The 17,061-nt window shown below is 37.1% G+C and overlaps 1 protein-coding gene across 3 annotated transcripts in view; it reads left to right on the forward strand.

Annotated features, from left to right (window-relative positions):
• The window catches only part of PRTFDC1 (phosphoribosyl transferase domain containing 1), a 45,853-nt gene that overhangs the window by 18,652 nt on the left and 10,140 nt on the right, over positions 1–17,061 (forward strand). For 2 of the 3 annotated variants that reach the window (XM_062633590.1, XM_062633592.1), the window contains exon 4: positions 7,836–7,901. The exons of the other annotated variant lie outside the window; for it this stretch is intronic. In XM_062633590.1, coding sequence (XP_062489574.1) covers positions 7,836–7,901 — 66 coding nt within the window. The remainder of the gene's footprint in view (positions 1–7,835; positions 7,902–17,061) is intronic. 3 annotated transcript variants of the gene reach the window in all.

Genomic DNA, 17,061 nt, shown 5'->3' on the forward strand with positions numbered 1-17,061 from the left:
CCAGATCATGTAAGCAGTCATGGGTTTAGAAAATTTTCTTTATTTGAAAATATTTGAAATATCTTTATTCTGTGTATCTACAGAACTTATTAATAGGTGGAAAGATACGTACTTCCAGCAAAATAAAAGATTGTAAATCATTTACAGCTTGTAATAGTTGCCCCTCGCAAATATATCCTTAGTTGCAGTTATAATCTATATTAGCTGTCTTAACTGCATTAACACTGCATTGAGTTCACCTTTGTTGATGTTGGAGAGTACACACTAGAGATCAGTTCCAGATACTTTGACTGGGAAGGGAAGAGCTTCAGTGGCAGTTTATACTTCACTAGATACCGGAGGATCTCCATGGAAGCAACTCCTATAGGGGATGAATTTTCTAGCATCTATTTCAAGATACTTTACCTTCTTTGGATTAAGTACAGAGAGGGCATGCAGGAGTCCCAGCACACAAAAAGTTAGTGAATGTGTGAACAGATAATTCTAAACAATTCAATTTATTAAGTTTAATAACTTACTGTTGCCCTGAGAGATAGCTGAATGCTCTGCCTTGCCTTTACAGCAGGGAAGAAACATACACAGGTGTTACCACAGGTCAGCTGATAAGAAGTACCTTGCTGTCAGTAAGTTTGCTGTTTGTCTTTCTCTGTCCAAAGCCAACTTCCTCATTGTAGAACTTTGGCCTTCCCTGGAACTGGATAGACTAGCCTGAATTTGAAGTACTTCCAAACCTGTGTGATGGAGCTTTTAGTTAAGGAATAACAACAAATAAAAAGATTAAAAACTTAAAGATATCTTCAGATGATGTTGTAGTTCTAACCATAGAGAAGTAAAGTATATCTTACACTTGTAGTAACAAGAGCTCTAATAGATATACCTACACCAGTTTAAAATTTACTGTAGCAGGTTATCCTGGCAATAGCAGTAAGGCAGATCTCAGTGCAGCAGTCAGTGGTGAGATTACCAAGCAGCTCAGGAAGGCAGCTTTAAAGCTAACAGAGATTCAGAAAACCATCAGTCCTTCAGTGGAAATGTACCTTTACTTTCCCTGCTTGATAGGTGAAGTTCTGACAGTGGGTGTAGGATGTGTTTTATTTCCAGCTGGTTCATCACTGTTGGCTTGTTTGCAAGGTATTCAAAGCACCTCTTACAAATATATCGGTGACCTGACACAGGATTATTTTGAATATGGGTGTGCCCTGGAGGTTGCAGACTGCCCTTTGGTATACATTTGATTCTGGGAAAGGAAGGCATGCTTTCCAGTCTTCACTGGGAAACAATTCATGTTATTCTCATTCCTTTGCACAAGTCTCCAGCTTAACAGTACTTAACTAGTTGTCCGCTGAATGTTGCTACTTAAGCCTGGAGAGTCCTGGTTGCTTGCCAGCAAAATCACGACAGTCCTTGACACTCTTGAGGTTCTTTGTTCTTACCTGTTGCTCTTTAGAGAAGAAACACAAAATGTTGTCCGTTCAAGTGGATGTTGCTTGTAAGTACAGCATCATATGTATTACCACTCCACCAATGTTCTTATTACTGCTGCTGCTAAACTAGTTTCATAGTCTATACTTTATATATCTATTTGACTTTACCTAGAAGTCAGAATACATTAACAGATGATGTAGATGCCATACGGGCAATTACCCTGACCAACATACTCATATGTTGAGTACTTCTCAGGAGGGAGGGTGCAAAGCAATTAGGTTTCATACCAGGGTGTCAGCATCCAAACTGGAACATCAGAATTTTCATTTTAATTTCTATGTTCCTGACTGAGATGGTAAAGCAGGGTTGTAGAATCATAGAATGGTTTGGGTTGGAAGGCACCTAAAAGATCATCTAGTTCCAACCCCCCCTGCCATGGGCAGGAACACCTTAAACCATCCAACCTGGTCATGTAACAAAAGATATCATAACTATTGAACAGTGTATAATTTCAAAGCAGAAGTCTTTATAATTGCAGATAACATCTATCTGAACTCTGCCAAGACCTGCAGTTAATTCTTGCAATGCTATTTTTTAAGTGTAGAAAGCTTGGTTAAATTACGAATGAGTTTGCTGCATCTGAGTCACATAGAGGTAATAATTTTCTATTTTGAAGTGAGAGATATTGCTTCTGTGGTTTCATTTTTGAAAGATATTACCTGGAAAGTAAATTCTTGCTGTATCTGCTCTGTTTTCATCTGAGCATTATCTTTTTCCTTCACTGAAAAACGTACCTGTAGTTAATTTGTATGCCAGAGTGTACGCTGCTGCTTGGGTTTTCTGCCATTTTCACTTACTGTTGCAGCAGTGTATGGTAGCCATTTCTCTGAAAATACGTATCCGTTTCATAACCATGTGATGGTTCAAAGTCTCAGCTTTTCTTTACTGTATGGAGTACCAAGAATTATGTTCAAATCCTTAGCATTCATTAACATGGTAAATGTCTTCTCCCCTTTGGCTGTAATGCCATCCACCTTGTTCCCTCATTGCCATTCGAAATGTAGCTGTTCAGATCACCTTTAAAGTTACTGTAAGGGTAGCAACTACTCAGTTGGTATCCTTCCTCCAGTATCAAATACAAATTACTGTTTAATTGAGGTTTGTTGAGACTCCATTCTTCATGATCATGAACACCACACCATGAAATCCAATTATTTTCATTGTTCAGTGGGTAAACCCTATAGGTAAATTTATATTTCTGCTCCATGATGGTTAGAGTTTAGAGCCCTATTAATCATCCAGTATAATGTTTTTGTAGAAAATCTGCAAAGACTGGTTTCTATTATTTTACTTATACTTTTTTTTTTTTTCTGACACAAGTTGGAAGAAATATTAGAGTGGTTGTATCTTTTGAAATCTCTCCTCAATTATATTTCACCTAGATTAAAATGAGTCCTGTGGGTAAACATGCAAGCAATTTATCCTGGAGTGGTACCAAAGAGAATTGTGTTAAATGTTTGTGTGAGGCAGAGCCTGAGTGGATAATTCAGGATGTTGCTTCTTGTGTGCCTGTGGTAAATGCAATTGAAAGTAACCTCTTTCTGAGGGCTTAGTGATGTTTTTAGGAAGAAAATATTGATCTCATCTCTTAAGCTGGGATTTATCTCATCTAACTTCAGATTTCTCACAGTTAGATGTGTAGATGTAAGTTATTTGCTGTAGATTTCCGATATGGTGAAGTAGGTGATTTATGTGATCTATCTTGCATTCTCCATTGATTATGAAGGGAGCCCAGGATGCACAGATTTAGATGACTTAACTTTCAGATACCTAAATTAGGATCAGAGTAATCCTGCCTTTAATGAAGCTGTTTCAAAGTCATGGGTCACCCTCTGTGAATAGAAGCAGCAAAGATCATGTGCAGTTAGTGACAGTTTTAATGGAGAATAAAAAGGTGAGGCCAGAATGAATGCGGAGGTTGAACTCTGCTCTGCTTTAGTGGACATGCTGCATCAAACCTATTGGTGAAATTGTATTTGCTGCTTTTCAAACTGCCAATTGTGGGTAGAAGTCAGAAACCTTACAGGCAGTAATCCTGTTCTAACCATTTTGCTTAGCCATTAGGGAAGGATAAGGGAAGCCTTGGAGATGCTCTGTATTCCACAGTTTGAGGTTCTGAGGGGCAACTGAAAGTGATAGTCTGTCAGTCACTTCTTTTTGGTCAAAACCTTCTTAGAAAACTCAGTTATAGGAGATGGGGTGGTGGTGCAAAGTGATAGAGCTGCCCTCACAGGAATCCTCAGGTTGACACACCTGCTGATACAGGGGTAGAAAGCAAAGTAGAAGAGGCCTGAGGATCAAATCCTTCTTTGTTAAGAGTTTCCACAATGAATTTGGGGAGAAAAAGGCAATTATGCTTTTTTCAAAGAAATTCCACATGAACTCTGCAGACTATAATAACTAGATGTGTGATAATGACTTGGTGTTCATATTTCATAATTTAGTTATGCATTCAGTTTGTTGTGTTAGAGCTACTTTTTTTGCCATGATTAAAGAATCTTTGTTTCCCTGAGCCCAGTATTAGTGTAGCCCAGATTCTATTTCTTTAGAAGAGTAACAGATGTTCACAGTTTGGTGCAATTTTCAGATGAGCAGTGCTGTATATAATAAATTTTCCTGAGACCACCCAACTCATTTCACTTATAACTTGAACTATGTCCAAGTGCTGATCTCAGGAGATGTAAGAGATGTAATAATCCTGTGCCCCACCCAGTTAAAAAGACATTACTTAGTATAGATGGAATTTAAATATCTATATTTCCAGTCAACATAGAAAGTAAAAGTTTTATCTTGCATGTCATGAAAAAGGGAGGTTGAAATAGGAACATTCTTGCTTTCATTCATCAAGTATTCATCAGATCTGAAGATGTATATTGACAAGGTCTGAATGAAATAAAATTATAATACTAATGAACAGGTGAAAAAGCATAACAGCAAGTTAAAACAATTGAGATTTATACTGGAAAAATGCAGATTTATTAAACACAGGGGAAAAAACAGTATTAAATATAGCTTGGAATGCAGTGTAGGGATGCAGCACAATGCATCCTGTCTTGTTAGAAACAGCTGCAATAACTTTTGTGCTGCATTAACCAAAACATAGTGTGATTTTGGTATGTCTCTATATGGCACATTATATTTAGTGTCAAGCATTTAAGCACAAAAATTGTATTGATAGGGTTTAAGGATTAGATAGGGTTAGGAAGCAAGTACTGAAGAACTCTGGGTGATAGGAAGTGAACTTTATAGGAGACCCAGTCTTATAAATTTTGTCAAGGTAGGGGACAACACCTAAAGTGAACAAAGAAGCTCTGAATGACTTGAGACCACGAGATGAAACAAAAAGTTCTGAACTGACAGGTACTGAATGGTACTGAATGAAACAGATTTTTTTCTTTTCTAACATTTATCATACTTTATACTTAACATTTAGTGCAGTGTTATCTTGAGATTTATAAACTGAGAACTCAGAAAAAAAGCATTGAGAGGTTCCTATGGCAACCACAGCATGTACATTATCTATATGAACTGTATGGTTACAGTAATGTGACGTCATGGTATTGAATCTTGCTGTTTGCAGGTATGTATTTTATAATATGAGTTAATTCATGAATGAAGAGATAGATAAAAATGTCATTAAAACCAATGATCTGACACCACCCCCCCACACCCCCCCCAAGAGAAGTGCTCTCCTGCATGATGCAAATTATTTCTTTAAATTTCTTGAAAGCACCTTGCCAGGAAGGCTCTGAGCTGCATTTTCCTATGCGTTTTTTAGGCACAGTGAATACTAAGCCCTGTCCTTTGACAGCAATCATTCCTCAGTTAGAACACAAGGATTTTCATAATTGTGAGCAGTGGTGGCACAACAGCCAACGTGTGAATGTGCAATTGACAGGATGCTGTGGTCCCCCAGCTCTCAATGGCTTTTGTGTTTGCTTAACTGCTTGCCAGCAGTGAAGATGCTATTTCAGCATCTTCCTTTCAGCTGGAGCCAGAAATACCAAATGCAAAGGAAACAGTGCTGCTGTGAAGACTGCTGAAAGAGATCTTTTTTTTTTTTTTAAGTTGAAAATAAATTCATTAATCATTGCATCTCGCTGTTACAATTTTTTTTTTTACCCTCTCTTTTTCAGCTAGCAACTAAGGGCAAACTGCCTCTTCAGTAATTCTTGTGTGTTTGCTGTTAATGGAATTCCAGACTTTCTTATTTGGAAATGAAGAAATATTTTGTCAGTGCCTTGGTTACACATGCCATGGTAGACATTAGAAACTATCTGCTTTTTATAGTCTTACAACAGTCTTGGCCTGAATATGTCCCTGACTTTTCAAGAGTGACCCATCTTGCTCTACAACAAAAGGTTTATGCTTTTAAGCCTGAACTTAAAATCCTCTCTATCTCCACTTTTTATTTAGTTTCAAAATAATTTTCTGAGGATGTCTGTTGGTTTCTTTGTTTTTTTATTTATTGTTTGGGATTGTTTTTAATGTTTTTCTTTACAAAAATAAATGTTGAAACTTATATTAGAAAACATATGGGATGTAACCTTCGTTCTTGCTGTAGCTCTGTTTCCCAGAAAACAAATCAGAGCAACACGAAAAGGACGTAAAGCTCCTAGATCCGGTGCAGAAAAGGTGAAGGCAGGTCTAAAAGCCATCTGTTAAGGCAATGATGACTAAGGACCTCTTACAAAGCTGTGGTGGGAGAGTTTATCAGCGAGTGGAGTTTGAAAGGGGAGCCTTTTGGTAGGTCTGCAGTATGCAAACCTGGAGAAATTGTCATCAGGGCAATTCTGCAGCCTTTACTTACAGGTACTCGGGAAGACTGTATTAATTTAGACAATCCATTCCCATGGGGACCATGAATAGTTCCTGGGGTAGTCAGATTGCTTACGTGTGATCTGACACCTTTGCATAGCTGCAAATGTGCCATGGAAGTCCCTGCACTTCCGCCACATGGGCTGTGAGCATGGGCAGATGCAATTCCCATCTGCATGGGCATGCAGGTGTAACTGTGCCACATGGCAGGCATATGTATGCTTCCTCTGCTGGTGATGCTTTGGTGCTTTCTGAGGGAAAAAAGAACTGAAAACCGCTTAGCCCAGTGTATTCTCACCTACTTTGTAAGTCCTGCTGTCCTGTTACTTACTTGAGGAAAAATATTTGACTTCAGAGCACTGGGTTTATGAAGTAGAAAAGTATTCAAGTATTGCATTTTTGCCAGTTGTTTGTAATGATAAAGCTTCCTGATGTTGCTAGTAAACTACAGTGCCATGTTGTGGTACTGCAGCTATTATGAAAATTGGACTAATTTTGTCTTCCTATGAGTAGGGAGATTAGATTAGCACATGCACTAATTTGGCAAAACCCCCACATTAACTGTCTTAAGTTTTCTCTTGCTTTCTCTGGAAAGTTTGTATAGCCTGGCCAGGACTGTATATTTTTAAACTTGCCACCTTCCTTAAGGCGTCTTTTTAATTCCCTTGCAAGTAGGGCTTCCTTATGTCTCCCTTATACAATCTTAAGTTTGCATGCCATTGGTAATGAATTCGAACTTAGAGCGGGTTGAGAATTTTCCATCAGAATGAATTTCAACTGGAAATGTCTGTAAAAAAAAATATTAAAAAAAAAGTCTACTGATTTTGTGGAAAAATACCTTTTCTAATATAAAAATCAAAGGATACCATTCTGTTGTGTTTAGTTTGACCTGATCAACAGTATTTTATTTTATGAAGTTGACCTCAATGATTTTATCTGTGAGTTAGTTGAAAAAGCAAAACCAAAACTCTTGAAATGGTATGGCACACTGAAACTATTCCTGATAACAAGGGATAATGTTTGCAAACTTTTTTCCCTCAAAAAAGTATGGAGTGAATTTCTTCAAAAATAGCTGAGCTCTCTGTGTGAGTGACAGATGTAAGGACATTTTGCCTGTGTTTCTAAAGACTGTTCCAAAAAAAAAGAGTGTGCTTACAGGTGTTTGGTCGAGTGTTGAAATGCTTCTGTCCTCCTTTTGTGAAAGGGACAAGTATGTTACTCAACACTTGTCATATTGAGAAATAGCAAGCAAGGAAACATGATTTATTTTAAAAAGAAAGATGCAACTTTTTCTAGTTCAGAAAAGCCTGGACCTCGATGTCAGCTTAAGTACAACCAGATGAGAGAAGCCATAAGAACAAGTGAGAGTGTGGTTTTGTCATGCACCAGTACTAATGAGCATGAGAAAATGTTGGTAACCAAGACTGTGAAAGATCTAAACCAAGTTAATGTGTTTATATTTGTATTTTATATTGTATATTGTATTTTATATTTATATTGTAATTTCAAAGTTTGGTCTTTCTGTTTTTCAGAATGATCAGTCTATGCAAGATATGCAGATAATGGGAGGAGATGATCTTTCAAAGCTGACTGGGAAGGTTTGTTAATTTTAAATTTAAGAAAGAAAATACATTCACTAAAAACACTTGAGAAAAGCTGTGTAGTTTTGCACATGTCACATACTAACACTGGAATCAAACAATCTGTTAAATTAGAATTATAGAATCATAGAATCATAGAATGGTTAGGGCTGGAAAGGACCTTTAGATCATCTAAAGATCATCCAACCCCCCTGCCGTGGGCAGGGACACCTCACACTAAACCATGCCACCCAAGGCTTCGTCCAGCCTCATCTTGAACACTGCCAGGGATGGAGCATTCACAACCTCCCCTGGCAACCCATTCCAGTGCCTCACCACCCTAACAGGAAAGAATTTCCTCCTTATATCCAACCTAAACTTCCCCTGTTTAAGTTTTAACCCATTACCCCTTGTCCTATCACTACAGTCCCTAATGAAGAGTCCCTCCCCAGCCCTATAGGCCCCCTTCAGATACTGTAGGGCTGCTATGAGGTCTCCACACAGCCTTCTCTTCTCCAGGCTGAACAGCCCCAACTTTCTCAGCCTATCTTCATACGGGATGCTGTAATATGATTGTTTTCAGATTGTAGATGCCTAGAATGTCAGAATGCAGCCCCTCTGTGCTAGTGCAGGCATTTCCCAATGGTTATACATGTACCATCAGTGAGACTGTGGGAATAAATTTGTGCTGGAATGCTTCCCCTGAGCTTGTTTATATTTAAAAGCCTTGGTTTTTCTCCCTTCAGTGGGTACTTGCAGCAAACTGCATGTTGAGTATCCCTGTTGAATTCAGCATATGAGGATAATACTATAGTTTTGCCTACTGTGTGAGATTGAGTTGTGGAACCTTTCACTCAGAACAGCAGTTGGGATTTTTTTCTTCTTTCAACATGAGGCTGGCTGTATGACTGCATTTGCTTTGCACTATGCTTGAACATTCTGATACTGTGAGTGGTTTGAGTCCGTGAAAAAGCTATGAAAAAGCTATCCAGCCATGATAATAGAAAGTAGTACTGTGAAGAGGAAGGAAGTCTAATTTTATTAGGCAAATGGTTTATGATGTGGAAAATGGTCAGAAATGGATTTTTACTTTTGCATTAAGTCAACATAATACTTATCTTGTTATTTGTACTGTACGTGCAGTTACTCCTTTATTAGGTGGCACCAAATAATACCAGTTTCTTCAAAGCACTCAAATGTAGCACCAGCAAACTCATCTGTTCTGTTGTACTATAGCACACAAAGAAAAGATTGAAAAGCTTCACTTTATTTCATAAATATTAAATAGGTTTTGATGCAACTAGAACTTAAATGAAAAAAGTGCTGTTATACTTAGAATATTTTAGTGATATGTATGTTCTCAATTTGCAATTCTAAATACTCCTGCTGGGTGTTTGTTTCCAAATTATCACTAAAGCATTAATCATGTTCTTGGGAAATATTAATTCATTTGCTACTAATATTCAAACACTGGAGCTACCTGTTTTACTATGACAATTTTGCATATGTTTCTGTACCTCACAGGCAGAACCATCAGCATGCCTATTCATTTTACCTAACATTTCTCTTTCCCAGATAATTCAAACACTTTCTAAGCTTCCAGGCCCAGCTCCCTCCCCATCTTTATATCCCAAATTTTCTTGATGAATGGTTTCATTTATTAATATATTTTCCAGGTGTAATCTTTCTAGTATAATTTGAATTCACTGGGGGAAAACATTATTTCCTTTCACAGGACTTCTGTGTATTTGTGTGTGCTTATGTGTTTATAGGAGAGAAGGAAAATTTCACCCCAAGTAGTTCTGTTCTTTCCAAAAATGAAGTAAATTGCTTTCTTTTACTGAAAATCCCTTTTTCTCATTGGCACAGCCCTCCTGTTCCCAGGTATGGAACAGGACATAAAATTTGGCTGTTGGGAGGCTAGGAGATACTTGGGGAGAGGACTTAACAGCAATATATTTTAAGATTGCTGGGTAAGGAAGCTGGGATCTTGGGTAGGTGCAAAGGGCCTGGGTTGGGTATGAAGGTAGCTGCTGAAGAGGAAGGGAGCCCAGTGCTAGAAGCTGGCTGTGGAGAGAGTAAGCAGAGCAGGAAGGGAGGGCTGGGACTGCCAGGGGAACAGACTTGCTGGAAGGGCATATTGGGTGGTTGTTTGAATGTGGGGTTGTGTGTGACACAGCTGATGTATGAATAATTAAGTAGCATTTTCACTGTAACACGTGAGAAGGGGGTTTCCTTAAGACTTACTTTACTGATTGAAGAGCTGGGCCACAAAGCTTGAGCTCAAATCTTCATACTTTACATGTCTAAAGTTGGATATATGAAGGAGTGGCCTTATGTCCACAGATGCCAACTCCTCCATCTGTTGTTGACTTAAGCAATTAGTGCAAGTATTCAGCACATTTTACTAATCAGCCATTTGCAGACTGATTCAGAGCCTCCTACAGTCAGTGTAAATCTTTCCTTGAAGTGTTTTTTAGTACCTTAGTTTAGCTGCTGCCTCATAAAACTGCTAGCTTTAGTAACCATTCAGAGTCACTGAGTGAACTAGTGGAAGATTTAATGATAGAATTCAACTTTCCTGCTTTTGAGTGAGCTACGTGCTTCTTCTGCCTGCTTGGAATACTTACTAAGAAAAGATTGTAGTTAGATTGAAAAATTAATATGCCAGGTTAAGTCCCATTAACTTAATGATTATGGAAGGTGTTTTCAGAAGTGCCAGCATGAGTTTGGAATGGAAAGTTCCATTAATTTTCTGTAAAGTTCAAAAGCATCAATAACATAAACAGTTTTGAAACCTGCAGAAAAAAGATTCTGAGCTTTTGATCTTAAAGTGCTCTTCATTAAGTAATAATCTCTGGAACCTTGGCTAGCCTATCATCTTAGCGAACAACTAAATCTTTTCTGTGTGCTATTTATTACTGGGGAAAAAAAAGATTATTGAGTATATTCATGAATATGCTAATCTAGAACAATGTTTTTTCTGAAGAAGCTTAAATAAAGCAAAAAAAATAAAAACTAATTAAAAAGAGGCTGTTAAGGATAATAGCTCTTCAGAAGGAAAACTATCTCCTCTGTACTTCTCTACAATATGCTTTTGTATATAAAAATATTATAAGCCTGGGAAACATGTATAATGATCCAAACCATGAAAAAAGAGAAATATTTCTGAGAGGAGAGTTAGCATACAGACTCCAACTGTTACCTGAAAAAAATCATCCATGATATGAAATTCTTCTTCTGTGAAGAAGGTCACAGAGGCAAGAAGGAATCACGAATAAAGGTACTTGAAGAATGGGTCCTGATAATGGCTTTGAGACACTAATACTTTGTAACTATTCATTTCTATGCAGAAAAAATATAATTTCAGAATCTCTCCTTTAATGATGTAAGTGATGAACATAAAATTTTTCAGTAGTTGATTTCATAGTTAAGTAGCTGCTTAGTTTTCAATTACTTTAAAGCTGAAATGCTCATTTGGGTTAAAATTATCGTTAATATTTGTACAGAGAAATAAATTTCGAAAAATGGAGAGATAATTAATAACTGTCCAGAAAACCAAGGGCACTGTTTCAGAGTAAGGTGACTGTGGAAATTTATGTAGATGAGGTGAAAGAACAAATAATATAACCCTGTATTAATACTGTAATCACATTGTATAATACTTTAAAAATTCATAACATTTTGAAGTATTTGTGGTATTTAAACAAAGTAAATTTTAAAACATCTAGAAACTTCAGTAGATTCAGCTGCACCAGAGTTACGAGTTATCACTGCCGTTTACCTCTTATACTTGTATGGGTATATATTTTACCCCAAGAGCTTTGGAGCTGGTTATGTAGTCCAGAGTTTCTACCTACAGGAATCACTGTGTATGTCATTCCTTATGTAATATGTCCTGTAACCTTTCAAAAAAGCTCCTGTACCACTTTGACTTGTCTTTTTGCAAATGAGACAAGTTGGACAAAATCATAAACTTAGTCTATATAATTTTGCATTTAATTATTTCAGTGGAGTAATGTATTTGATGTCAAAATTAGATCCATATATTTTTGGCATTATCACTATTTCTGCATAACATAGAATGTAGACAAAATCTTTCTTATTTGATAGGTTAATAAGAACTTCCAGTTAAAACAAAGTAGTTATGTAGTTAGTATGGTAAAATTATGAAGCCAGTGAACTTCTGATATTCGATCTGTCTGTAATATGGATCAGTGATTATTATCTTCTCAATGAATCCCCTTGTTCATATTAAGTAAATCTCATTGACACTCAGTGGTTTTAGCATTTTTAGAGAAGTGTAGCAATAATCAGCATAGTGTAGTAATCAGTAGTGATCAGGAAAGTGAATGTCTTATATTCTCTTTGCACTTCATTGAGTTAGACTGAACACTCAATCAGTATTCTGAAGCTCCACTAAAATGATTGATCAGCTCATATCAAAACCAGGTTTCACTCAGAGGAAGATATCCACCATGCAGTACTCCTCACTTTCTTCTGGCAGGATTTGTGCTATAAAATCTCCAAACTTTCCTTATACATGTCACCTACATCAATTTATCTATTGTCTACCATTTTCTTGCCCCACTTGTCATACAGGAAGATGTTCCAGGAACATACTGCAATCTCATGTTCTTTTCTTATGGTTAAGTTCTCTTATTCTACTGAACCACTTTCTCTGCATGTCCTAGGTTCTCACAACAGTTCTGAGAGCTGTTTCCCTAGCATTCTCCAAAGTGTGTTAGCATTTCAGTATTTAATATGGCAGCTGTGTAACACATATTATCCTCTACTTCACCATTCTGAGTTTGTTTCTCAGAATTCTGTTAGTTTTATACTTATTATTTTTTCTCCATCAGTATTCACTGCCTTGACTAATGTTGTACTTTCTCTCCCTGTATGCATTCCTCTCTGGAATAATGCCCAGAAATTTGCAGAAAAAAAAAACAATTAATTCACTTTTGAACATTATGTACATAAGAGACTATATAACAGTGGAGGGATACAAAATCCACTATATGCTTCTGCAATAGTCATGTCCTCCACTCATCTCTGCATCTTACTGTATTTCTATCAGATGTGCAACCTTGCTTTTTCATCTTTTCAAAGGTTAGTTTTATGTGCCTTGAAACATTCCACATCTTCAGTACCTCTACTTAACTGCCATCTTTTATCACTTTTGTTGTTCTGCTTTTTTTCTTAATTAAATTTTATACTGCCTGCTCTTCTGACAGTTGCCATCCTTACGTGCTTTTTCCACAGTAAAAGACACTGGTTTTTTTCCTTCCCCAAAGTCAATCACCTTTCTTTGCACTTCTTTCTTAGGTAATCTGGTCTACTGCTTGTCATTATTTACTTATTTCGGTGTTTTGGAGGAAGGAAAGTACAAAGAAAACTTTCCAGTATTGCTATCCCATTTTTCACATGGGCTCTGCTCACTCACTGTTTACCTGCTTCTACGTCATACGTGTTCATAATTCTATTGATTTAATCTGTGTCCAGAAAATCCTCTTCCAATTCCAGATGATCAGAAAAATACACTTTTCCCCTCAAATAAGAAGATGGAGACAGTGATTCATTCCTGCATTACCTTTAGATAGTTTATGGTAATTTGCTCTACTTCTGGTGCACAACAGAAGCATGATGTAAATATGGCTGTAAGCAGAGCATGTGTGTGTACAGCATTCAACACAATGCTCTCTACGAGCAAAGCATCATGAGAGCGTATCATCATGCTCCATTATGTCCCTTACTCTGTTAACTCTTGGAGGAACTGAACTAGTTTTACAGACTTACAGAAGCTGGAGTCTGTGTGCATATACTCTTAACACACTGACCAAATTGCTTCCATCAGCAGCTGACACTGATCAAACTGAGTCTCTAAAAAAAAAATAACGGTTTTGAGATATGGTATCTGTCCTTTCAGGAATGCCCTAAGATGTGGATAAGTCCAGCAGAAAAGATTAAACTCAGACATTCATGACCTTTCCTAGTACCCTGTAGAAAGCTCCTACTTATTTGTTCAGTTTCTCAAAAGTATTTTATATTATTTTCTAATGTCCTGATGAAGTGTTAGGATGCATGGATTTTGCTCCTGTGCATACCATAAAATGATTTCATTTCTAACAGCAGTCCATGTAGCTTTCTTTGGACCTCTTCACTGAAACTCGATACATAATTGTTTAACCTTTGTTTGCTTTGTTGCTATGTATTTTCTACCCTTGTAAGACCACCATTACAACCATACTAAATAGGATGAAAGGTCTGTCTAGACTTGTATCACGTCTAGGGAAAAGATACAAGACACACAGCAAGAACAGAGACTTCCAAAATCCAGTTATATGTGGACTATCATTTATAATACATGCTGTGCTAGAATTGTTATCCATGTCTGTGTCATCTCTTTGTAACTCCAGTTATGCCTTTAGTCCCACGGATTCTATGGCAAGGAGTTTCATATTTAAGTAACCTGAAAAAGTTCTTGTTCTTTCTTTTAATCTTGCTACCTGCTCACTTTCAATGAGCTTTGCAAGACTGGTGTAAATGTGCCTTTTTGAATTGCTTCCTTAAAAAATTCTGAAAATCTTGCCACATTAAGGTAAATTTCCTTTTATTTTCTTCTTTTTTTTCCATTAATTTGTTCTGATCACAAACAGAGCTTTGTTTAAAGATCCCTTTGTTTTAAGGTCCACAAGTGCCATTATATTATGTCTGAACTTCTATGCAATTAGATTGAAGGGACCCAAATGATAATTTCATCACTGTGCCTACAGTTTCTCTTTTGAGCTACCAACTAATTTGATTTCAAGACTTGATGGAGAAGCCTCCATACTTCAGGCATGTTTTACCAACAGTAAACTGTCATCATTGCTAAAATGGTGAGCCTAGTTTTCTCTTCTGAATTTGGATAGCTTTTTGCCTTTCATTGTTGCCTTTTTTAATACCTTTGCTATTAGATTGAGCAGCTTGCTGTTATCAAATTTACATTGCCATATGGTTGCATATTTGCCTATCATCCAGTCATTACTTAAGTTCTTTTAGATAAACTAATACATTGGGAGGCTGCTGTAAAGTACTGGCATACTGTAGGATGTAAATGAGAGAAGGTTTGAAGGAAGAATTAATAATAGGAAATTAATTCTAGGCAATTGAATTAGTTGGAAGAAAGAAAATCTCAAGCATGCAGATCCTTCTGTTGGTCTTAACAGAATCAGCACACTTCAAGCTAAGTTACATATTGGGAGAAACTCCTCATTATAACCTATTATGATTATTTAACCTATATAAAATTATATAACCTATAATCAGACAATTTGGGAGAAAAAAGTGATTGCCCTACATGATCACCTGCCTTATGAGCAGAGGGACAGATAAAAATGTTAAGAATTCCTCTGAGCTAAAATAAGAGAGCAAATTATCAGCTGTGGAACAGTGATAAATGAGGTGGAGGTCAGCTGCAGTGGAAGATCAGAATGCGCTGTAAAGCCAGTGTTATATCGAGTCATGATTTCTGGTGCATACAGCAGTTCTGGATGTTTGTTCCCAGGCTCAGCTGTTGCAGGTATTTTGTGGTCTCTCTGAGGTTGTGGGCTGAAAGGTCAAAGTTCTTTTATGAAAAATGTTCTCCCACTGGGAAGTGGGCTGTTAATAAAATAAGAGCTATTACTTCCTGCTACAAACCTGACTTCACTGTAAGCTGGTTTTTTTCCAGGTCTCAAATCCTTCTTCTTTTCTCAGTCTTAAGTTCTCTCTGGTTTGGTTTTGGACTTTTTTAACAGCTTTAAAAAAAAAAAAAGAAAACGAAAATGTGTATGCTGATTTATTCTGCTGATTTATGCTGAAACATTTAAGGAGAAAGTACCCTCTTTGTGTACCTACCTGAGTTTTGTGCTGTACATGCAAGGGCTGTGTTTGTCCTCTTAGCTGTAGTATTGCAGTAAGTAAGGTTGTTTATTTGATTACTTAAGTAGGGTTTCTGCTTTCCAGGAAATACTCCCCCCTTCTAAATATGCAACTTAGCATTTTATCTTGTTAAAATCTTACATTTTCTGTGAATTCAAAGACAGCCTTCCCCTCAAACTTTTAAGCAGTGCTAATTTCAAAGCACTGCTATTGCACAGCAATTTCTCCTTTGAAGTCTTCTGAATGGAACATAAAACCAAAATCCAGAAAAAAAAAAGTTATCCTTTTCCAGGAAGGTGAAAAATAGTTTCCATAGTACTAAACACTGTCAGGCAGGAGGCTTACATGATCTCATTACTCTGCTTGGTCTTGTTAGCTGACATTGTTCCATTTATGACTGACCTGTAGGAAGGTAAACAATGGAAATGTATTGACTCAGTGCTGGAGTATTTTTCAGCTTATTACAAGTTAGGTTTTTTCTTACGTGTTTTATAATAACAGTCTACTTTCTTGCCATGTGTACGCTCCTGTGGCTTTGAAAACCAGTAAATTAATAGATTTTCAATGTTTCCAGACTTCCAGTCCATTATTAAAAATTTTTAAACTCACAGATATATTGACATTTATTATAAAAGTGAAACTGTGTCTCTTTAACATGTGAGACAAATTCACATGGAGTGCAGGGATTAGAAATTATTTCTTCTTCATTTTATATAGTACTAATACTGTCAAAAAACTCCTGCTTTTTCCAGATGTCCCTAGACATGCTGCTATGAACTGTTCTAATACTGTCTGAAAAGGGATATGCACAGAAAAAAGGGACCGCACAAATTTTATTGTTGTGTAGCTGCAGCTCACACCACAAATACTATTTCTGCTCAGTACAAATGGCCATGTGCAGAGTCACAAGTTGTGTGCACCCTTATCACTCAAAACTGGAGAATGTTAAAATTCACAGCACCCCTTTGCACTTGACACCACAGAGTACAATTTTAGGACTGCTTTTACGGGTCCTTTCCAACTTCAGATATTCTATGATTCCATGATTCTACTTTGCACCAGCATACTTCCTGCCAGATATGTGGTAGAAGCATCTGTAAACACAGGATGAATCACAGTCATCCTTATCATCAGCTCCCAACCATTCCTCTGATCCATCACCAGCAATGAAAGTTCCTGATTCTCTTGCAACGATTCAGTAGAAAGGTGTTTCAGTCTCTGAGAGTTGAGCCATAGCCCTTTCTTTATTTGGACTCCATAAGAAATCTTTCCA

Source organism: Pezoporus occidentalis, unplaced genomic scaffold (assembly GCF_034315485.1).
Source record: "Pezoporus occidentalis ecotype Australia unplaced genomic scaffold, CSIRO_AGI_Poc_V1 ctg40, whole genome shotgun sequence".
Taxonomy (NCBI): domain Eukaryota; kingdom Metazoa; phylum Chordata; class Aves; order Psittaciformes; family Psittacidae; genus Pezoporus; species Pezoporus occidentalis.